This window comes from Pongo pygmaeus, chromosome 11 (assembly GCF_028885625.2).
Source record: "Pongo pygmaeus isolate AG05252 chromosome 11, NHGRI_mPonPyg2-v2.0_pri, whole genome shotgun sequence".
Classification (NCBI taxonomy): domain Eukaryota; kingdom Metazoa; phylum Chordata; class Mammalia; order Primates; family Hominidae; genus Pongo; species Pongo pygmaeus.
This window is the reverse complement of record NC_072384.2, coordinates 133,894,218-133,918,130: the sequence shown is the minus strand read 5'-3', so window position 1 is coordinate 133,918,130 and position 23,913 is coordinate 133,894,218. Positions and strand designations below refer to the sequence as shown.

At 48.8% G+C, this 23,913-nt stretch overlaps 1 protein-coding gene across 1 annotated transcript in view; it reads right to left on the bottom strand.

Annotated features, from left to right (window-relative positions):
- Positions 1–19,689, bottom strand: part of SAG (S-antigen visual arrestin) — a 38,112-nt gene extending 18,423 nt beyond the window's left edge. Inside the window, exons 1-7 of the mRNA XM_054478696.1 lie at positions 19,483–19,689; positions 18,237–18,339; positions 11,442–11,502; positions 8,800–8,844; positions 6,768–6,961; positions 4,612–4,671; positions 436–512 (exon numbers count right to left, since the gene is read on the bottom strand). Coding sequence (XP_054334671.1) covers positions 436–512; positions 4,612–4,671; positions 6,768–6,961; positions 8,800–8,844; positions 11,442–11,502; positions 18,237–18,311 — 512 coding nt within the window. The 5' untranslated portion in view covers positions 18,312–18,339; positions 19,483–19,689. The remainder of the gene's footprint in view (positions 1–435; positions 513–4,611; positions 4,672–6,767; positions 6,962–8,799; positions 8,845–11,441; positions 11,503–18,236; positions 18,340–19,482) is intronic.
- Between the last annotated feature and the right edge of the window lie 4,224 nt (positions 19,690–23,913).

Genomic DNA, 23,913 nt, shown 5'->3' with positions numbered 1-23,913 from the left:
AATCTGGGAGGCAGAGGTTGCAGTGAACCGAGGTCACATTGCACTCCAGCCTGGGGGACACAGCAAGGCTCCCCTTCAAAAAATAAAAGAAAAAAAGAAAAAAAAAGTGGTTAAAATGGCAAACTTCATATTGTGTATATTTTACCACAAAAAACAAACAAACAACAACAACAACAAAATCTAAACAAAGGGGAAACCCGGGAGCTTTTCGGGGCTTACATGAGCCCTGGAGGTTGCTAACTTCCCTGTCATTTTCTTGTTTTCCTTTTTTTCCCCAAAAATGATCAACCTTTGACCTCCATCCCACATGCAGATGGTACCCCAGCCGTGCCAGCCCTACGGGAAGAGGTCTGTCCCACAGAGACAAGATGGGGGCCGTCTCTTCTCTCCACCCCCACCGCAGACCCCTCACTTATTCCGCAACCATACTCTTACTTCTTGGGGATTTTGTCCTCTTCGGCATCGGTGCTGTCTGTGGCGAATGCTTTGACCTCAAAGTCAACCCCACAGGACTGTTGGGGAGAGAGAGCAGACAGGCAGCGATCAGCGACTCCCTCCCTGGGTGCTGGGCCAGAGGGTCACACCTCACACAGGGCACATGATGTGGCACTATCTCTTTTTGTCTTGGCCATGTCCTATTTGGGGTTGCGCCATTTAGGGATTTGGAAGCATACTAACAGTGAAACAATGACAGTGGCGCAAGGAGTGTGCCATGGGCCCAAAGCCCCCAGAGGGAGGGGATCCACCTGCCCCATGAGCCCTCCTGCTGCCGTGGAGAGTCACTCGCATCCTGGCTCTCCTTGCACGCTTAGGTGTCCCCAACTGTGATCCCATGCATGTTACTGACTTCCACTGCCTACAGCAGGGGCCAGAGGTACAGGCGCTCACAGGGCCAGCGCTGGGGTCCAGGAATGCCCTGATAGGGTATGGAAACCCTGACCGCCATGGTCACTTGCTGTTCAGCGGCAGCCTCATGTGGCCAGACAGCAAGGCACCCATTGCTGGCAGCTCGATCTTTTTTTTTTTTTTTGGAGACGGAGTCTCGCTCTGTTGCCCAGGCTGGAGTGCAGTGGCATGATCTTGGCTCACCACAACCTCCGCCTCCCGGGTTCAAGCAATTCTCTTGCCTCAGCCTCCTGAGTAGCTGGGATTACAGGTGTGCGCCACCATGCCCGGCTGATTTTTGTATTTTTAGTAGAGTTGGGGTTTCACTATGTTGGCCAGGCTGGTCTTAAACTCTTGACCTCATGATCCGCCTGCCTTGGCCTCCCAAAGTGCTGGGATTATAGGTGTGAGCCATCGCGCCCAGTCAGCTCAATTTTTAAAAAAGAAACTCCACATGGAATTTGGAGTGAAATCTCCTAGTTTTTAAATTAAATAAAAAGACTTTTAAGCATTGTGTGTGTTGAATGAACGCATCTGCCAGTGACCTTCCCCTGATTCCCAGTGTGTGAAGCTCCTGGCCCCCAGCACAAGCCCTTTGTAACCTCCCTCATCTCTGTACGTTCACAGGCATTGGGGAGCCAGAGGAGAGCACCAGCCTGCCCTCCACCACTGCCTGGAGGGGAAAGTAGAGCTGGCAAAAATTACAGGAAGCCAGCTCTGTCCATGGTGACATACGGGGCATGGATTTATCGGTTCTGCAACCAGGGAATCATAGCAGTCCTAAACTCTAAGTGGAAAATAAATATGCATCCTTCCCTGCCATCAGCCGGCCGTTATTCAGCCACACCAACGCCTGTTCTGCTCACCCACCTGGGCTCCTCAGCTGTCAAGCCCCCAGGCCCCCAGGCCCCCAGGCATTCAGGCACTTCTCTCAAGCTCCATGGGCTCAGAGCGCACCCCCTTTCCTGAAGCCCTGCAGCTGTGCTAAGACCTGCTCCTCTCCTAGAACAGGAAACACGTGGTGCTTTGTTGGGCCTGTACAGTGTTGTAAAAATCAAGAAAGGTCACCTAAAAATCTGAATTTGGGGTCTCTCTTATAGACCACTATAAGATATAACACAACCAATTCCATTCCCCATTGTTCTGTGCCCCCTTCTCCTGTAATCACCTCATCTTCCCCCATCTTGGCTGCGCACACCCCACCCTGTTTTCCTGGACCAGTAGCTTCAAGTTGTTCTGAAAGTTGGATTTGTAACACAGCCCAGTAAACAGACACAAACATGTGCAACAACTCTCCTGACACCATATTCAGCTTTGCCATGTGTGACACACTCTGAGATTTTCCAATCCATTCCATTTTGTTCTATTCTATTCTTTTTTTTTTAGATGGAGTCTTGCTCTGTTGCTCAGGCTGGAGTGTAGTGGTGCAATCTCAGCTCACTGCAACCTCCGTCTTCCAAGTTTGAGTGATTCTCCCACCTCAGCCTCCTGAGTAGCGCACCACCATGCCTAGCTAATTTTTTTTTTTTTTTTTGAGACGGAGCCTTGCTCTGGTGCCCAGGCTGGAATGCAGTGGCACAATCTCGGCTCACTGCAACCTCTGCCTCCCAGGTTCAAGCAATTGTCTGGGATTACAGGCACCCACCACCATGCCTGGCTAACTTTTGTATTTTTAGTAGAGATGGGTTTTCACCATGTTGGCCAGGCTGGTCTCAAACTCCTGACCACAGGTGATCTGCCCGCCTCGGCCTCCCAAAGCGCTGGGATTACAGGTGTGAGCCACTGCACCCAGCCTGTTCTATTCTATTCCATTCCGTTCCATTCCATTCTGTTTTAAAAAATGCCATTTTGGATCCACTACATTGATTTCACAAACTGCTAACGGGTCAGATGCCCCGTGACAAAAACACTGCCCTTGTCATCACCTATCACTGCCCATCCCATAATCCAGTTACAGAACCTGCCACTCTGTGTAGCTCCCTTCCTCATGAATCCCAGACCCAGTGGCTTATGGGGCCTGAACCCATGGGTCCTGGCACCTCCCTCTCCTCCTGTCCCCACCGCCTCCTTCCATGCTGGGGCCCGGTTCACCTGGCTCACTCCTCTCTCACACACCCTCGGTCCCCACAGCACATGCTTGGCCAACTCAACTCCGTTCTCAACTCTGTGGCCAGAGTGACCGTTTGGAAAGTCAGTGCCTGTCATTCACAGCCTGCCAATGGCTCCCATCTCATTCAGGCAAAAACTCAAGTCTCTACAACATCGACAAGGCCCTTCATGATCCCCTTCCACTCTAACCTCAGCTTCCCACTTTTTTTGTTTGTTTGTTTTTGAGACAGGGTCTCACTCTATCGTCAAGGCTAGAGTGCAGTGCAGTGGCATGATCACAGCTCACTGCAGCCTCTGCTTCCAGGGCTTAAGTGATCCTCCTACCTCAGCCTCCCAAGTAGCTGGGACTACAGGCATGTGCCACCAATCCTGGCTAATATTTGTATTTTTTGTAGAGATGGGGCCTCGCCACGTTGCCCGGGCTAGTCTTGAACTCCTAGGTTGATCTGCCCACCTCAGCCTCCCAAAGTGCTGGGATGATAGGCCTGAGCCACTGCACTTGGCCTCTCCCCTTTCATCCCTTGCTCCTCTCACTCAGCAGGCAGCCTCCTCTCTGCCCCCAGAACACACCAGGCGAGGTGCGCCCTCTACCTGGAAGGCTCTCCCCTGGGAGAGTGTGGCTTTCTCCTTTGCCTCATTAGAGACTGGCTTTAAACATCCTCAACACACATCCCACCAGATACTCCCCTTGTCTCTCACAAGCCTCTTGTTCTCCACAGCATCTGTGGCCACCTGGCATGCCGTGTAGTTCCTTGTTATTTGGGTTTACCTGGTGCTCTCGGTTAATGTGTGAGACTCATGGGGGTCGGGACTCTGTGATTTTGTTCACAAGGATGTTCATGGTTAATAATTGCTGAAGATGAGTGATGGGTTCATAGAGGATCTTTATACTGGTCTCTCTACTTTTGGGTATGTTTGAAATTTTCCATGATAAAAAGCTATCTTTAAAAGTCTAATGGGCCGAGCGCGGTGGCTCACGCCTGTAATCCCAGGGCTTTGGGAGGCCAAAGCAGGCAGATCACCTGAGGTCGGGAGTTTGAGACCAGCCTGACCAACATGGAGAAAACCCATCTCTACTAAAAATACAAAATTAGCCAGGCATGGTGGCCCACACCTGTAATCCCAGCTACTCGGGAGGCTGAGGCAGAAGAATCGCTTGAACCTGTGAGGCAGAGGTTGTGGTGAGCTGAGATCATGCCATTGCACTCCAGCCTGGGCAACAAGAGTGAAACTCCATCTAAAAAAAAAAAAAAGCCTATTGAAGGAGCCAGTGCGGTGGCTCACACCTGTAATCCCAGCACTTTGGGAGGCCAAGGCAGGCAGATCACTTGAGCTCAGGAGTTTGAGACCAGCCTGGTCAACGTGGTGAAACCCCGCCTCCACACAAAATACAAAAATTAGCTGGGCGTGGTGGCACACACCTGTAGTCCCAGCTACTCAGGATGCTGAGGCTAGAGAATCGCTTGGGCCCAGAAAGCAGAGGTTGCAGTGAGCCAAGATCGCACCACTGCGCCCCAGCATGGGCGACAGAGTAAAACCCTGTTTCTAAAAAAATAAAAAAGTCTATTGAAGGAATGAACAAAACCATAAAACCATGGCATTTCTTCTTGAACTAACCTTCCCTGAATCTTGTGGAGCTGGCTGCAACATCACTGAACAGGGCAAGTAGTCAGGAAACTGTGGAAAGAAACAAATAAAAAATCATTTATTTCAGAAGGGGCTGTTCCATAGGTAATATACAATCATGTAAAAATTAGAAAATAAAGATGATAAGCAAGAAAAAAGAAAAAACACATTGATCTATACTCCTGACACCCAAATACATGTTACTAACATAACCTTCCCAAAATTTCCTGCCTGTACACATAAATATGTATGTTTTGTTTTGAGATGGAGTCTTGCTCTGTCGCCCAGGCTGGAGTGCAGTGGAGTAGCTGGGATTACAGGCACACACGACCACGCCCAGCTAATTTTTGTATTTTTGCTAGAGATGGGGTTTCACCATGTTGCCCAGGCTGGTCTCAAACTTCTGATCTTAAGTAATCCACCCACCTTGGCCTCTCAAAGTGCTGGGATTATAGGTGTGAGTCACTGCACCCGGCCACACCTAAATATGTATATGTGAGAAGACGTTTTACAGAAATGGGACAAAGTGATGATCACGTTCTGTAGTCTGTTTACTCACTTCATGAATTCTAGCCCTTTTCAGAAAGCATTGCGACCATTTTCCCGCATCATAAAATACAGTTCGGAATCCTCCTTTTTAGGGCTCTATAATATACATTTAATGTAGCCAGTCCCCTTTGCTGACTACTGAAGTGGTCTTTACTTTTTTGCCATTATAAACAATGCTGTAATAAATCAGTTTTAGACAATTAATTCCATAAGCTGAGCTGCTAGAAACAGAAGCACTTTTTTTTTTTTTTTTTTTTTTTTTTTTGAGACAGAGTCTCGCTCTGTCGCCCAGGCTGGAGTGCAGTGGCGCGATCTCAGCTCACTGCAAGCTCTGCCTTCTGGGTTCACATCATTCTCCTGCCTCAGCCTCCTGAGTAGCTGGAACTACAGGCACCCGCCACCACGCCTGGCTAATTTGTGCGTGTGTGTGTGTGTATTTTTAGTAGAGACGGGGTTTCACCATGTTAGCCAGGATGGTCTCAATCTCCTGACCTCGGATAAGCACATTTTTTAAGGCTTTCAATACATGTTGACGTATTGTCTCTAAAAGGTTATGTCACTTCAAACTCCCAGCGCAGGTACATGGGAGCACCCAGGACCTTATAACTTTTTTGTAAATGTGATTTTGTAAAACAGTTGTGATAAACATAGAATAACATCAAATTTACCATTTAAGCTCTTTTAACTGTATGGTTCATTGGCATGAAGTACATTCACACCATTCTGCAGTAATCACCGCTATCTATCACCAGAATGTTTATCATCATCCCAATCTGAAGCTCTGTTCCCATTAAACCCCAACTCCCCATCCTCCAACCCCCCAGCCTGTGGGAAGCTCTATTCTGTCTCTGTCTGTATGAATCTGATTACTCCAGGTATCTCCTGTAAGTGAAACCAGACAGTATTTGTTTTTTTGTGTCTGGGTCCTTTCATTTAGTACAATGTATTCAAGATTCATCCGTGGTGTAGCACAGAACAGAATTTCATTCCTTTTTAAGGCTGAACCACGTAACTTTGGAAGCGTATATGCTCTTAAGACAAATAAACATGCTCGTAAAGCAGATGGTAGCCTCCCCCAATTGAGCTCACGCCCAAGACTTCAGAGAGTTTGCACGCTGGCACCGTTGGTAGCCAGGTCTCAATGGATGACAGACGGGCCCCCAGAGAGATGAAGATATCTCCTGTGATCCCCCAAGCTGTGGGCAAGGAAAAAGATGACACCTTACTCCACTAAGCTCTCCTGTCCTGTAGGGAACCCTTTCCTACTTAGAACTCCCCAGGGCCGAGGGGCATTTCTGTGAGCTTTCTTTTTCGAGCTTAGCAAGCAAAGGAATAACACGTGCTCATGTAATTAGGGGGTCGGGTCAAGAGAAATATGTAAACGGTAGGTTGAAAGGGTGTCTTCAAAGGCTAAGAGGCTATTTTCAAGGACTTAAAAAAAGACAATCATAGACCATGCAATCTAGAATTTCTTTCAAGGGTGCAATTTCCAGGCCCGCAGATGTGAAGTTCTTCCTCTGTCCCCTTTCCTTTTCCCCCATCCACATGATAAGGTGCTGCGGGTGAAGGAAGCAGGGCTGGCTGGAGGAGTCACCCACCGTCAGGAGAAAGGGGTACGTGTTGTTCCCCAGCTTTTTGAGCAGGCTTTCTTGTAGTTTTGTGGGGGTGCTCGCGGCCCCCACAGGAGGATACACCTGGACCCGGGAGAAGTACAGGTCCCTGCGGAAGGTCAAGCCGATCACGTCAATGTCCTCTTGGCCATAGCGGAAGGCGCAGGTCAGAGTGACATACACTGCAAAGGAGATGAAGGCAGGGTTGGACTTGGCCCTCGGCCTGGCGCCCACCACCACTGACGGAGTGGGCAGCAGACACGGGTTTTCAACCTTTAGCATCTGGAGGGGATAGGGGCTGGGATTGGAGAGAACCCTGCCACCCAGCTACTCCACACCACTCTGGAGAATCAGCCCCTTCATGAGGGTTCACCGCTCTAAAGGGAGATCCTGGCATCTTCCTCCCAATTGTATCATGTTGCCAGAATGGCAGGAATCTGAAGACAGAGGACCCAGTTCCCTCCATCCTGCCCGCCCCCTTCATTCCCTAGCTCTGTGGCCTCAGAGGCTTTGAGACAGTGCTGGCTGCTCAGGTTCTAGAGGGCAGGATGTCTGGACGAATGAAGGAAGAAGGTAAGATGCAGAGGGAAACAGTGCTGGGCAGCAAAGCGGATGTGAGCCAGAGTCAATCGTGGGCTGAGCGAGGAGCCAGAAGGCTCACAGGCCACATGGGGAGGTGAAATCCAACTTGAGAAGCCTCAAGTTCCAGCCTCCTTTTCACGCTGCTCTGAAACATACTGAGCATTCTCCAAACCCCCACTTCTGAAAATTCTGCTTGTTGAACAGGCTTAAAGTGCACTCCCAGTAGACCAAAAGAATTGTATGAAGTTCACTACACCTTCTAAAAAAGACACGAAGCACATATTTCTCAAATATAAAGTACATCAGAAGCAGCCCCTCCAAGTGCGTGGTAGCTGTTGGTTGAGAATTTTTCCTGTAAGCCCCAAAGGTAACTGCCCCTCGCTGCTGACTCAGAAGAAACAGTGGCCACTCACTCGCCCCTCATTCAAGGTCAGGACTAAGAAGGTGCCCAGAGACCACGTGGTTTGACAGTTGTCCTGTGCAGTGGCTTTCCCTGAGAATAGATGCCCTTCTCTGGTCAAGGACATGGGCTTTTGGGGCTCAAACCAGATGTCTCCTGATCCAGAGAGGAGCAGGGCACCCAGGAGGAAGGTGGAGAGGACAGAGGGGGCCGTCTGGGGCCCCATTTCAGCCATGCCCCTCTCGATGCTGATGGCCCCACAGCTGACATATTCCAGTGGCACATCCAGGGTTCTGAACAATTCCTTGATGTTGCCAGTAGCAACACTCAAAAAGGCATATTTAGAATGGAACTGAGTCAGTGACATTATCACAGGGATAGCTGGAATCTGTTCTAATTTGGTTTATGCAACTGTTATTAGTAACAAATTGCTTACCACACACATCAAAACTGCCAGAAATCTTCAAGGGCGCTGTGACACTGGTTCACAACCATCGGAGTAAGCACCATAATAAACTCTGGGTCTTACTCCCCCTGCCTCCCAGCAGGCATCATTTCCCCCTTTTTGGTGTTGGTTGAGAATTTTGCCTGTCAGCCCCAACGGTAACTGCCCCTCGCCACTGACTCAGAAGAAACACTGCCCACTCACTCGTCCCTCATTCATTCAAGGTCTGGTGTCCTCCCGAGTCCTAGGCACCCCAGGCACCCTCCTGAGTTTGCCCCTAGCACAGAAGTACATGATACAGGGGCAAACATATAGGGATGGGGGCCATAGACCTGGGCTCCGTCTACCATCTACTTATCTGCCACCATGGACAACGACTGTGCTGAGCGAGTGAGCTCTGGTGTCAACAGGACCTACGTCACGTGAATTAGGTACAGGAGCATGGGTCAGTGGGCCTGGCACTGGATCCACGTGCAAGAGCGCTGCCTCTGCCTTCCCGTTTCTCCTTCCATGTAAATGCCCCTTCCCAGAGCCGCCCAGAGAGCAGTCCACTCCGCCCAGAAACCGGCCTGAGACAAGGGGCTTCATCTCACCTTTCTTTCCCTTCACAAGATCGGGATCAACCAACACGACACCATCTAAGGCAAAAGAGGGAGAGAGCAGTGAGGGTGGAAAAGATCAAAGAAACCAGACACCTACTTTAAAAACTACGTATTTTTTTTAATTGCACATGTAATCCATGTACATTATAAGAAAGAAAGAAAAGTTAAGCAAAGGGAAAAAAGTCATCCAAATTCCTACTGCCTGAAAATACCTATTGTGAAGATCTTGGTGCAGATTTTTATTTTATTTTTCCAGGCCAGGTGTGGTGGCTCATGCCTGTAATCCCAGCACTTTGGGAGGCCAAGGCAGGAGGACTGCTCGAGCCTAGGAGTTCGAGAGCAGCCTGAGCAACATAGTGAGATCCTTGTCTCTACAAAAAGTTTTTTAAAAAATTAGCCAGCAGCCTGGGTAGCAAAATGAGAGCCTGCCTTTACCTAAAACAAAAAAAATTTAGCTGGGTATGGTGGTGCATGCCTGTAGCCCCAACTACTCAGGAGGCTGAGGCAGGAGGATCCCCTGAGCCCGGGAAGTCAAGGCTGCAGTGAGCCATATCCTGCCACTGCACTCCAGCCTGGGTAATAGAGCCAGACCTTTCCTCAAAACATACAAAAAAGAAAAAAGAAAAAAAGTTAGCAGGGCATGGGCCAGGTGTGGTGGTGCACACCTGTGGTCCCAGCTATGTGAGAGGCTGAGGTAGGGGGATTTCTTGAACCTGGGAGGTTGAGGCTGCAGTGAGCTGTGACTGTGCCACTGCACTCCAGCCTGGGTGACAGAGACACCGTCCCACACCCCCGACAAAAAAAATTTTTTCCAGACATATATAACTTAATTATATGAATGCTTTTACTAAGTAAAAAAAAAAGATCCTATTGTACATACTGTTCAGCTAACTGCCTTCCTCACTCACTTATACATTGCAAACATCTATTTATACTCACATACATACATCTATACACACACGTATATATATACACACACACACATAGAGAAAACATGTGCTAATCATTTTAATAGCTACATATTACTCCACTGAATGGATGTACCATAAATTATTTAATCACTTCCTATTGTTAGGGCATCTAGGTTGTTTCCAGTTTTTCCCATTGTAATTAATATTGTGATGAACATCCTTATACATACGTCTTTATATCTCTCCATGACTTTTTAAAAATAAATTATAGAATTGGATTTGGCTTTTGATAATATGCTGCCAAATAACCTTCCAGAAAGTGTTTTGCCAAGGCACATTTGCATATCCAGTGTCTGAAACTGCCAGTTTTTCTACACTCTTTAAAAAACGTTTTGTGTTGAAATGATTATAGATTCACAGGAAGTTGCAAAGATAGTACAGAGACGTCCCTAGTATCCTTCATCCAGTTTCTCCCAATGGTTCCATCTGCCATAATTACAGTACAATATCAAAACTAGGAAGCTGACGTGGGACATTCTGAGAAACATTTTGGTTCTTTCCGGTTTGGAGCTACCACAAATAAAGCTGCTGTGAACAATCACATATAGGTTTTTGTGAGGACACAAGTTTTCATTTCTCTGAGATAAGTGCCTGGGATGCAACTGTTGGGTCATACGGTAAGGATGTGTTTCATGTTTTAAGAAGCTGCTGCTGGGTGCAGTGGCTCAATGCCTGTAATCTCAGCACTTTGGGAGGCTGAGGCAGGCAGATCACTTGAGCTCAGAAGTTCAAGACCAGCCTGGATAACATGGCAAAACTCCATCTCTGCAAAAAATACAAAAAGTAGCCAGGCATGGTGGCACATGCCTGTAGTCTCAGCTACTTGGGAGGCTGAGGTTGGAGGATTGCTTGAGCCCAGGAGGCCGAGGTTGCAGTGAGCCAAGATCTTGCCACTACATTGGAAGTAACGGCAAAAAACTGCAATTACTTTTGCATCAACCTAAAATATTTTAGCCATTTTGGTAGGTGTATAATACACTCTCACTGTAGCTTTAATCTGTATTTCCCTAGTGGCTAATGATACCAAAGATGTTTTCACGTGCTTGCTTGTCTTCATGTATCTTCTTTGATGAAATGTCTCTTCCGTCTTTCCCCTGTTTTCTCATAGGATCTTGCTTTTTGTACTGTTGAGTTCTGAGTGTTCTTCATACATTCCAGACATGAGTCCTTTGTCTCTTCACACTCTTTAACATTCTTTACAGCCGGACACAGTGGCTCATGCCTGTAATCCCAGCACTTTGGGAGGCCAAGGCGGGCGGATCACCTGAGGTCAGGAGTTTGAGACCAGCCTGACCAACATGGTGTAACCCCATCTCTACTAAAAATACAAAATTAGCTGGGTGTGGTGACGCATGCCTGTAATCCCAGCTACTTGGGAGGCTGACGCAGGAGAATCACTTGAACCCGGGAGGCAGAGGTTGCAATGAGCCGAGATCATGCCACTGCACTCCAGCCTGGCCAACAAGAATGAAACTTCATCTCAAAAAAATAAAAATAAAAATAAATAAAATTTTTCCAATCAGCCAGTGGCACCTCACTGATGTTTTAATTTGCATGACTTTATTTAGATTATTAGCAAGGCCGATTTTTGAAAATACAAAGGGAGCAGCTATCTGTGACTTAAAGGAAAACCAGCATTACAATTTTCTCCAAGCAACTCACCCACAGGCTGGACTTGGCTGACATGGTCTATGTAGTCTCTCTTCCCCAGGTAGATGGTCACCTGCAAGAAGAACAGGTGTGGGTCTAAGGGCCAAAGAATGCTAAGCTAAGGCATCCATGATAAAAACCAGCAGCAGCCTGGGCACGGTGGCTCACGTCTGTAATCTTAGCACTTTGGGAGGCCAACCAAGGTGGGCGGATCACGAGGTCAGGAGTTCGAGCCTGGCCAATATGGTGAAACCCTGTCTCTACTAAAAAAAATACAAAAATTAGCTGGGCGTGGTGGCGCGCACCTGTAGTCCCAGCTACTCAGGAGGCTGAGGCAGGAGAATCACTTAAACCTGGGAGGCAGAGGTTGCAGTGAGCCAAGAGCACGCCACTGCACTCCAGCCTGGGCAACAGAGTGAGACTCCGTCTCAAAAAAAAGAAAATTATGTAAATGAGACTTTTGCCATCCATTTGCATGTTAAATCTTTTATTTCCAGCTGTGGAATGAAAGGCAGCCTCTCTTTGTTAAAAGAACTTCTGGACAGGCCGGGTGTGGTTGCTCACCCCTGTAATACCAGCACTTTGGGAGGCTGAGGCGGGCGGATCACCTGAGGTCAGGAGTTCGAGACCAGCCTGGCCAACATGACGAAACCCTGTCTCTACTAAAAACACAAAAATTAGCTGGGCATGATGGTATGCGCCTGTAATCCCACCTACTCGAGAGACTGAGGCAGGACAGTTGCTTGAGCCTGGGAGGTGGAGGTTGCAGTGAGCAGAGATGGTTCCACTGTACTCCAGCCTGGGTGACAGAGCAAGACTCTGTCTCAAAAAAAAGAACTTCTGGACAAAGCAAAGAGGTGGGAGTTCTGGAGAAGCCCCTGAAATCCCACCAGGTGAACTACTGCACAGGTAGACCTAAAGTCATGCCCTGAGGGAGATGGGTGGCAAGGGGATGGCCATCATCTGGGCCCACAGGCCCTGGCCCTGTCCTGTCCCTGGCAATGAAGGTCTCTACCCACTTATGGGAGAGCAGAGTTGGGTTCCCCAGCCCTCAGCACTTTAATCCATAGGACTGTGCCTTGGTGATAGTAATCCGGAGTCTCTGCACATCTTTAAGCATCTACTGCAGAGTCTAGGACACACAGGGATTCAGTGTTTGCCAAGTGCACCAATGAATGAGAGCACACTCTTTCGTTGAGTGCGGCCCCCTTGGCTGGCCCCCTTCTTCGAATGAATATTTTGAATTCCAGGAACGGTCTAAGTCATTTTTGTTGGCATTAAGTCCTCTCCTATACGCTCCCCTTTCACCCATATCAGATGTCCCGAAGCGTAGCCCTGTGCCCTCTAGGTTACCCGCATGAATGATGCTGAAGTGACTTCCAGCAAATACCACTAGAACCCTGGTTTACAGAGAAGATTCCGTAGGAAACCTTATACTCCCAGCGCTAAGCATGTTTGGGAGGCCTTACTAGCCTGGGTGGTGTGGAAGCCTGGCATCTGAGAGGAGCAGGCTGACCGGGACACACACTGCTACCTGCTGGCTCCTGCAGTGAGTCCCAGCTTCCTAAACACTGTGGGTGTCTTGGCCTCGCCCTCAAGATCCACCCTGGGGGGCTGGCCAGGATGTGTTGCCCTAGTAGATTCCCTGGTCTTCTGGCTTCTGGGCAAGGTGGGCCAGATGTTTGTCCCCACCTTACCTGCATGGTGGCTGGGCCTGGGGCTGGCACAGCCCTCTAGTGGGGATCACAGTTCCTGGCAGGTAGCCCTGAGGGCCTCGGAGTTCTGAGACTTGTGCGATCCCTCATCCCTTAGCCCCAGGGAGGTGCCAGCACCTAGCTGCTCATCACTGCCGTGTGGTGCACTGAGCTCTTTCTTGTAATTTTTTTTTTTTTTTTTTTTTTGAGACAAGGTCTCATTCTGTCGCCGAGGCTGGAGTGCAGTGGCACTATCTCAGCTCACTGCAACCTCTGCTTCCCAGGATCAAGTGATCCTCTCACCTCAGCCTCCCGAGTAGCTGGGACTACAGATGCATGCCACCATGCCCAGCTAATTTTTTATATTTTTTTGTAGAGACGGGGTCTCGCCATGTTGCCCGGGCTGGTCTCAAACTCCTGGGCTCAAGTAATCCACCCACCTCAGCCTTCCAGAGTGCGGGGATTATAGGCATGAGCCACCACTGTACCTGGTTATTTCTTGTGATTTCTTTCACACCTGCCTACACCCTAGCAAACAGCCCCTCTTAAAAACTCTCCTCTGGCCAGGTACAGTTGCTCATGCCTGTAATCCCAGCACTGAGAGACCGAGGTGGGAAGGATCACCTGAAGTCAGGAGTTCAAGCCAGGGCAACAAAGTGATACCCCCTCCTCTGCCCCCTGCCATCTCTCCAAAAAAAGATTAGCCTGGCAAGGTGGTGCCTGCTTGTAGTCTCAACTACTTGGGAGGCTAAGGAAGGAGGATCACTTGAGCCTAGGAGGTTGAGGCTGCAGTGAGCTATGATCGTTACCATTGTACTCCAACCCTGCTCTCCCACAAAGGGGGTAAACAGATCTTCACTGGTCTCCAGAGTAAGACCCTGTCTCAAAAAAAAAAAAAAAATTCTCCTCAAATCAACCTATTTGGAGGCTGCCTTGCAGGAATGGTAACTACGACATTGCTATTCTGCTGCTCAGTGTCTACTGGCTGCTCACTCCTCTGTGGAATAAACCCCAGTGCCTTGTGCGTGGCCACCCTGAGAGCGTCCTCTCTAACAGCTCCGCTCTTCCCTGGGCTCTGGCCACAGCGGCTCTGCCACAGCTCCCCCAAACACCACAGATTTGTGCCTCTGTTCCTATTGTTTCCACGGTAAGGAAGGTCCTTCTGCTGCACTTTCACCTGGGGGCAATCCTACCCACGTTTCAGGGGACACCTCAGGGTCCCCATCTCTCCCTTTGCCCAGCACCCCCTGGCTTTTGGTGCCCCTGGAGCATGTGGCCTGTGACCCCGCCTCAGTGTGCAGCACACTGTGTTCTGGGTGCTCCTGCAGGAGCCTGTCTCCTCTGCTAGACTTCGCCTGTCAATTAAGCAAATACTGCTTTCATCCATCCCACACATGGTTACAGAGGCCCCAGCAGCCGCTGGCTACTGAAAATAAAAACTGAAGAAGACATCCCCTTGGTCCCCAAGGTTCCTGCTCTTTGGCTGGGAGCCCAACAAGTGAACTGGCAATTGTGCCCCTGGAATAAATGCCAGGGCAAAGGCTGGTGGGGAGGAAGCCCGAGGGGAGGGCAGTGAGGAGGGAAGGAGAGAGGGAAGGCTCTTGCTTTCAGAGGAGGCTCTACCCAGTGGACAAATGGCATAGCCAGGGGACAGGGGACGGTTGAGGGCATGCTCTCAGAGCAAAATGTATACAAAGCCCGGGGCCCCGAGAATGCTTCTGGAACTGCCAATGGCTTCACCATGCCACTGAATGGGGATGCAGGCTGCTGCTGCTGAAATGGTCTCATAGGACGTGGCCCTAAAGAACCTCAGAAGACGTTGAAGCGTTTTAAGCAGGATGAAAGACTTGAATTAAACAGTATTTAGAAAAGCTAAATAGAGAAATAGCTTTTGGAAGAATTAAATAGCATTCAGAGTACTTATCATGTATCAGGGGCCAAGCTAAGCACTTTGACCACATGGTTTCACTTAATCCTCACAGCAACACAATGAGATAGGAATGGAGCCCATTTTATAGGAGGGAGCACTGCGATTTAGCTCATACCAGCAGCAAAGTGGAGAATGGATCGGCAAGGGGAGAACCAGTTAGACAGCCTGACTGTGGTGCAGATGAAGGGGACTGCAGAGTGGATGGGAGAGACGAGGGTAGGTGAAGAGAGGGCATGTTTCTTCTCTTCCAAAAGGTTTGGCTACAAGGGAAGAAGAACTAGAAAGGATATAGGGTCGAGGGTAGCTGGTGGTTGTTCTTAAGGTGCATGAGGTCGGTACTTATTTATTTATTTATTTATTGAGACAGAGTTTCGCTCTTGTTGCCCAGGCTGGAGTGCAATGGCGCGATCTCAGCTCACTACAACCTCCGCCTCCCAGATTCAAGCGATTCTCCTGCCTCAGCGCCCGAGAAGCTGGGATGACAGGCATGTGCCACCATGCCCGGCTAATTTTTGTATTTTTAGTAGAGACGGGGTTTCTCCATGTTGGCCAGGCTGGTCTCGAACTCCTGACCTCAGGTGATCCGCCTGCCTTGGCCTCCCAAAGTGCTGGGACTACAGGCGTGAGCCACCGCCCGGCTGGTACTTATTTTTATGCTCAGACAAAGTACTAGCAGAGAGGAGAGGCTGCAGACACAGCCAGACCAATGGCTGAGGCCCCTGAGGAGGTGGCCAACCATGAAACCCAGAGGGTAAGAGTGGTGAACCTCAGATGGGAGCAAACTACCCCTTCCACTGCAACAGGAAGGACAGGGGCAGGTAGAGAAGTGGGTGATGTGAGACTGTAGCCAGCCTTCGGGGGCCCACCCAGCAGCCACACACCCCTTCTTCCTGGATAAAAGCTGCCAACTGTTGTTCAGAGACCACCATCTTCCACCAGGCGGTATGCTCAGAGGAGGCCAGCTCCAGGGTACGATTCTTGATTGGCCTGATTCACTATGATCATCTAATTCTTTTGGCTTGGGATTGGTTTATGGTGGGCACGTGACCCAGTTTTGGCCAATGAGATATGAGAAAAGAGGCTTGGGAAAGATTTCCTGACCCTTACAAGAGACCCCAGGGAACCACAGCCTCTTCCTTCCGGATGTTGTCAAGTGTGGGTGAGATGCCAGGAGTGGGGGCAGTCATTTAGCCACCTGCTGGAGGATGAAGGTCAAAGAAGAGGGCAGCGTCGGGAGAATCACAGAGAAATGGGCTCAGAGCCCTGGAACACCATGCCTGGGGCCACACAGACGTCGCTGGCAAAATGATCTGAATACATGAGACAGGAATTGAATTCTCTTTTCCCCCCTGTGAGGACTTATCTACAAAAACCATCTACATTTCTTGGTGGAAAGGATGTCTATCTAGCAGCGAGGGGAAACAACATGGGAAATCAACACGAGTGGTTTCGTCTTCAGCCAGAAGTTGAGATAAAATGGACTGGGAAAGAGCTTGGAGAACGAAAGAATCAGAGTACTTGATTAAAATGACCGAGTTCCTTAACTAGGAGAGGAGAAGGCAGAAAGCACACAGGCAAAGCCGCATCTCCTGGGTGGCACGGTAAGGATGAGGAGGGTCTTTGGACCCCATATGGGGTTCAGAAGTCAGCCACAATGGACCAGGCACAGTGGCTCACACCCGTCATCTCAGCACTTGGGGAGGCCAAGATGGGCGGATCACCTGAGGTCAGGAATTCGAGACCAGCCTGGCCAACATGGTGAAACCCTGTCTCTACTAAAAATACAAAAATTAGCTGGGCGTGGTGGCGCATGCCTGTAGTCCCAGCTACTAGGGAGGCTGAGGCAGAATTGCTTGAATCCAGGAGGCAGAGGTTGCAGTGAGCTGAGATCACGCCACTGCACTCCAGCCTGGGTGACAGAGTGAGACTCTGTCTCAAAAAAAAAAAGCCAGAATGATGGCGAGCTACCCTGTCCAGCAGGGTAGCCACTGCTTAAGGTGGCTCCCGGACACCTGAAATATGGCCATTCAAAATTGACATGTTATGTAAACATAAAATACACATAATTTCAATAATTCTTATATTATTATTTACGAGTTGAACTGATAGTTTTTTGGATATAGTGGGCTAAAGTAAAATAGAGCATCAAAATGAATTTCACCTGTTTCTTCTTACTTTTTAAATGTGGCTATTAGAAAATTTAAAATTAACATATGTGGCTTGTACTGGATGGTGCTGAGCTAGATTTTTGGCTCATAAGAAGCTGTCGAGTGGAGCTATCCACAGAGGCTGGCGGTGGACCCTTTCCCATGCCAGGAAGTTCATGGGCACACCTGGAGCATCTAACGTGCCCCTGGAGAGTGGTGGAAAGGGGGCAGACTGGGGCATGTTCCCTTATCCAGTGGCCCTGCAGGCCCAGCTGAGGCTTGAGACCCCCCGGGTGGGGTAGGTGCACGGAGAAGAAGGAGTCACATTGATCATTGTCTGGGTTTTACCCAGGCAGGTGACACAATAGATAGACAAAAGGCCAAGGGCATCACAAGTACTGACAAAACAGTGTTTAAATAGTAAGTCAAGGGTTCAAGGCTGGCTAGGAAAAGAAGCAGAGGTGGGGGTGACAGTGTGGGGATTGAGGGATTTGGAGAAAACTGAGGGACACAGGACTAAAGTCTTGATGAGACTGAAGAGAAGCTCTATTTCTGTAGTTCATTCACTCATTTATATCTGAGTGATCATCCATCTTAGACAGAGACGAAAATAGACACAAAGTTTCCCTGGCCCTCACAGTGTTTGTTTTTTATTTGAGACAGAGTCTCCCTCTGCTACCCAGGCTAGAGTGCAGTGGCACGATCTGGACTCACCGCAACCTGTACCTCCTGGGTTCAAGTGATTCTTGTGCCTCAGCTTCCTAAGTCTGGGATTACAGGTGCCTGCCACCATACCCAGCTAATTTTTGTATTTTTAGTAGAGATGGGTTTTGCCATGTTGGCCAGGCTGGTCTCGAACTCCTGGCCTCAAGTTATCCCACTTCAGCCTCCCAAAGTGCTGGGATTACAGGCATGAGCCACCGCGCCCTGGCCCTCAAAGAGTTTTGACGTTGATCACAACTACACTGTACTTGAAAAAGCTCCATTTTTTTTAAACAATAATTTCTATCAAATCACTCACTTGTGCACCACTCACCGATTTGTCCCGGGAGATCTTCTTGAAGATAACATGGTTCGGTTCGAAATTGCTGGTCTTCCCGCTGGCTGCCATGTTATCTGTCCCTGGCAACTTCTACCACCTTGGGGTGCTGGTCAAATGTTAGAGGGCTGGAGAAAGGTAAGACAATCCTAAATACCAAGTCAAGAACATCCTGGTAATGAAACCTACTCACGAGATCCTGTGCATCCTCACCACGCCATTCTACCGGCTTCAACATCCGAGTTTCATCGGTGAGTCTTTGCTTAGTTTGTATTTTACTGTGGCATGCTTTGGGGGTGTTTTCAATATTTTATTTTTCTTGGTAAGCTTCATACATTTCTCAGTACACCTCACCTGGGAGTCTAGCTAGATTCCAACGAGGTTTTACTTTCTGACTAACCTTTGGTGTTATCACGCTTTGCCAGGTTGAATTTAAAGTTCTATCATGACTGTGTCTAATGGCAAATAAATCAGAAAAGTTCCTGAAAACCACAACATAACCACTTCACAAAGACTGTTTTCAAGAAGATATTAATGGCCGGGTACTGTTGCTCACACCTGTAATCTCAACATTTTGGGAGGCTGAAGCGAGAGGATTATTTGAAGCCAGGAGTTGGAGACTGGCCTGGGCGACATAGCAAGATCCTATCACTTTTTTTATTTAAAAAAAGAATATATTAAAATCCCAAAAGTTCGATTTGGCAATTCCTACTAAGAGATAGCCACTCTGTTTTACAATTAAGAGGCCATCTTAGTGGTCTGGAATTAAACATACTCTGAGGTTTTTTTTTTTTTTTAAGATACGGGATCTCGTTCTGTTGCCCAGGCTGGAGGGCAGTGCCACAATCATAGCTCACCGCAGCCTCGAACTCCTGGGCTCGTGATCCTCCTGCCTCAGCCTGCTGAGTAGCTAGGACTACAGGTGTGTGACACCATGCCTAGCTAATTTATTTTTATTTTTGTTTTTTTGTAGAGACTGGGTCTCACTGTATTGCTCAAGTTGGTCTCGAATTCCTGGTTTCAAGTGATCCTCCAGCCTCAGCCTCCTGAGTCACTGGGACTATAGGCATGAGCCATTGCACCCGCTCACTCCAAGTCTCCTTAAATAGCAACCAAGTCTTATGGAAACCACATAGAAAAGGTGAAGGCGGGACATGCCGTCTGCATGAAAACGCCCACCCTTGCTCTTCCCCACACCTGCCCCAGGTTTCTGATAAGGTTTTGGCCTGTGGTGGTCACATACCTTGTGATTTGTCACCAACCAGGTAGGAAGGGCCGGGTGGCAAGGAGAGGGTCTCTATGCTCTGAGACGATGAATAGCCAGCCCCTGTTCTGAGCAAGCTGGTACCGTCTTACCAGATGAGCCTGCAGAGGCACCGCTGAGGCTCCTGGCCTACGTATGTGGGGAATTTGTAGGGGATCTAGCGAGGATGCCCAGCATCCAGGTCTCAATGTCTAAAAGCCAAATCCCACTTAAGGAGCAGAGTTGGATTAGTGCTGAGACAGTGAACTGGTAGTTTCAGCAGTTCTAAGCATTAAGCAACACCCCCCGCCCCGGTCTCCATACGGAGGGTCTCACAGATGTATGAGTCACCCAGCTGACTTGGGGAAGGTTGGTGGGAGGGCCAACAGCTAAATGAAAGCTACTTTTTCTTCTAAACCTCTTTGGATTCTGGAAATAGACTGATTATCCCTTCATTCCCGGGCATTGCCAGGACAGGAAGAGATTTGATTAAACTCAGCAGGCAGCTAATGCGACCTTGGGGGTGGGGACTAAACAAAAAGGTCAAGGGGAAATGTCAACCTCAAGACGAACCTGGTGTTATGCAAGCCAAGCTGGATCTGTCCCTCTCCTCCACCCGGTCCTACTGATTGATGGCTTCAGGAGTCCTGTTGATCCCCTCAGTGTCTCTGGAACCTGTCTGCGTCCTCCCATCCCCAGCACCGCCTTTGCTTCTCAGAACCGGAGTGATTCCCCACTGTCTGACTACATCTATTTCTTTTCTTTTTTTTGTTTTGTTTTGTTTCTTGTTTTGAGATGGAGTCTTGCTCTGTCTCCCAGGCTGGAGTGTAGTGGTGCAGTCTCAGCTCACTGAAACTTCTGCCTCTCAGGTTCAAGTGATTCTCCTGCCTCAGCCTCCTGAGTAGCTGGGACTACAGGCACATGCCACCACACTTGGCTAATTTTGTATTTTTAGTAGAGACAAGGTTTCACTATGTTGGCCAGGCTGGTCTCCAACTCCTGACCTCAGGTGATCCACCTGCCTCGGCCTCCCAAAGTGCTGGGATTACAGGCGTGAGTCACTGCACCCAGCTGACTACATTTATTTCTACCCTCCAAGCCCTTTTCCACACAGAGGCAGAGAGACCTTCCGAGCCTGGACCTGTTACCCCTTGCTTACAATCACCCATTGCTCTTAGAATGCAGGCAAAAAGCTTGCCGCCTCTGGAACCTCCGCCTGCCTTTCCTTCCACGCCGTCTGCCATGCTTCCTCCTTCCCACTATTCTTTCTGCCTGGAACAAGCCTCTCCTCTCTCCACTTTGTTGACTCTTCTTGGCCTTTCAGATTTTTGACCAGGAGTCACTTCCTCATGGGAGCTATCCCCAACCTCCAGGACCAGATTGGAGGCACGCTTGCATTTCACTCTTTTTTTTTTCTTTCGAGATAGAGTCTCACTCTGTTGCCTGGGCTGGAGTGCAGTGGCGCGATCTCAGCTCACTGCAGCCTCCGCCTCCTGGGTTCAAGCGATTCTCCTGTCTCAGCCTCCCGAGTAGCTGGGATTACAGTTGTGCACCAGCACGCCCAGCTAATTTTTGTATTTTTAATAGAGATGGGGTGTCGTCATGTTGGCCAGGTTGGTCTTGAACTCCTGGCCTCCTGAAGTGCTGGGATTATCGGCATGAGCTACCATGCCTGGCCGCATTTCACTCTTGCTTGGGAATTATTCTACAGCTGTCTTCCCTCCCTGGAGTCCAGGCTCCATGAGGGCAGGGCCTAGGCCATTTCGTTTCCTTCACTTTTGCCTTCATAGTGCCCAGAACAATGCCTGCTCCCAAGAACACTCAGGGAATGGAGGGAGGGGACTCTGCGACTCTGCGACCACTAACACACTCACATGGGGGTCTGACTTGGGAATGAAACAAGTATATGCAGAAAGCCTGTTCTGACGTTTGGGGTATCAGCATCCACCCAAACATTCCAATGGCTTCCCATCTAAGTCTGGACAATGCTTGCCAGGTCCGGCATGCTCTGGCCCCCCTTTACCTCTGACTTTATTTCTCACCACCTCTGCCTTGCCCACTTCGCTCCAGAGTACTGAGCCTGTTTTCTTTTCTTTTAGAGACAGGGTCTCGCTCTGTCACCCAGGCTGGAGTGCAGTGGTACAATCTTAGCTCACTGCAGCTTTGAACTCCTGGGCTCAAGCGCTCCTCCCACTTAAGCCTCCCTAGTAGCTAGGACTACAGGCACATGCCACCACACCCAGCTAATTCTTTAACTTTTTTGTAGAGATGGGGTCTTGCTATGTTGCTCAGGCTGGTCTCGAACTCCCGACCTCAACTGATCCTCTCACCTCAACCTTCTAAAGTGTTGGGGTTACAGACATGAGCCACCACCACTGGCCTACTTTTCTTTAACCTCCGTCTAGGCCTTTCCACTTGCTATTTCCTCTCCTGGAACACTCTTCCCACAGCCAGCCACATGGCTCACTCCTTCAATTGCTTTGAGTCTTTACTTCAGTGTCACCCTATCCTTAGCATACTCTATGGTTGGCCTCACCATACCTGAACTGCAAACTCCCTATTTTATACCACAAAGATTATTCATTGGTGCTAAAACCATTAGGTGAAGAGTTGGTGGGAAAATGACTGTAGGACTGAAGCGATGCCACAAGGATCATGGTGTCATCCCAAGGTGCACGGCAGATGCCATGGTCAATCTTAGCACTGCCGGTGGTGTCAGCCACATGGGATGTGTCCCCTTGGGTTAACTTGAATCCATGAGCCTTCAGACATCATTTCTAGTTTATCGGAAATACAAGGAATGAGCTACATGACACAAGTGAGCTGCCAGACAAATCCAACAAACAATGCATAGAAATGGGGTTTACTAGGCCAGGCGCGGTGGCTCACGCCTGTAATCCCAGCACTTTGGGAGGCCGAAGCGGGCAGATCACGAGGTCAGGAGTTCGAGACCAGCCTGGCCAACATAGTGAAACCCCGTCTCTACTAAAAATACAAAAATTAGCCAGGTGTGGTGGTGGGCGCCTGTAGTTCCAGTTACTCGGGAGGCTGAGGCAGAAGAATTGCTTGAACCCAGGAGGGGAGGTTGCAGTGAGCCAAGATCGTGCCACTGCACTCCAGCCTGGGTAACACAGCGAGACTCTGTCTCAAAAAAAAAAAAAAAGAAAGAAAAGAAAGAAATGGGGTTTACTAGATTAAAAGACGCTAAGGCACTTGAGACCCAGATGTCATATGCAGCTCCAGACTGAATACACAACTGGTCAAAAAGGATGTGTAGGACATTTTGGGTTCGTTGGGAAAATCTGACTATGGTAAAATGCCTGGAGTAGAAAGGTGAGAGATTGTGACAGAACCAACAAGACTGTAGAATGGTGTGTGTAGCATGTCTACGTTTTGCAAACACACAGACACTATGTATTTGTGTATACATACATATATGTACATCTACACACACAGGCATATACACACAAGCATATTTACACACATACATGCATGTTTGTATGCATGTTACACCTATGCATACTTTGCAAGAATACACCTTAAGCTAACACTGGTAGTCTCTGTGTGGTGGAAATGGTAGGCTTTGTTTCAATTTTCTTGTCTGTAATTTTTCACATTTTCTCCTATGATCATTTACTGCTCCTGTAATAGAAAGGTTAAAATACAAAACTGTATTATATATTATAAGTGAGGTGTGGTGGCTCACGCCTGTAATCCCAGCATTCTGGAAGGCCGAGGCTGGAGCATGGCTTGAGCCTGGGAGGTTGAGGCTGTAGTGAGCCATGATCACACCACTGTATTCCAGCCTGGGCAACAGAGCAAGTCCTTGTCTAAAAAAAAAAAAAAACAAACAATAAATAGGGCCAGGCACAGTGGCACACTCCTGTAATCTGAGCACTTTGAAAGGCCAAGACAGGTGGATCGCTTGAGCACAGGAGTTTGAGAACAGCCTGGGCAACACAGTGAGACCCTATCTCTATAAAAAGTAAACAAAATTAGCCAGGTCTGGTGGTGTGTACCTGTGGTCCCAGCTACTTGGGAGGCTTATGCCAGAGGATTGTTTGGGCCTGGGATGTTGAGGTTATAATGTCACTGTATTCCAGCATGGGCAACAGAATGAGATCCTGTCTCAAAAAAAAAAAAATTGCTGTAGCCGGGCAGGGTGGCTCACACCTGTAATCCCAGCACTTTGGGAGGCCGAGGTGGGCGGATCACCTGAGGTCAGGAGCTTGAGGCCAGGCCAGCATGGTGAAATCCTGTCTCTACTAAAAATACAAAAAAAAAAAAAAAAAAAGCTGGGCATGGTGATGTGTGTAATCCCAGCTACTTGGAAGGTTGAGGCAGAAGAATCACTTGAACCCAGGAGATGGAGGTTGAAGTGAGCCAAGATCGCGCCACTGCACTCCAGCCTGGGCAACAGAGCCAGACTCC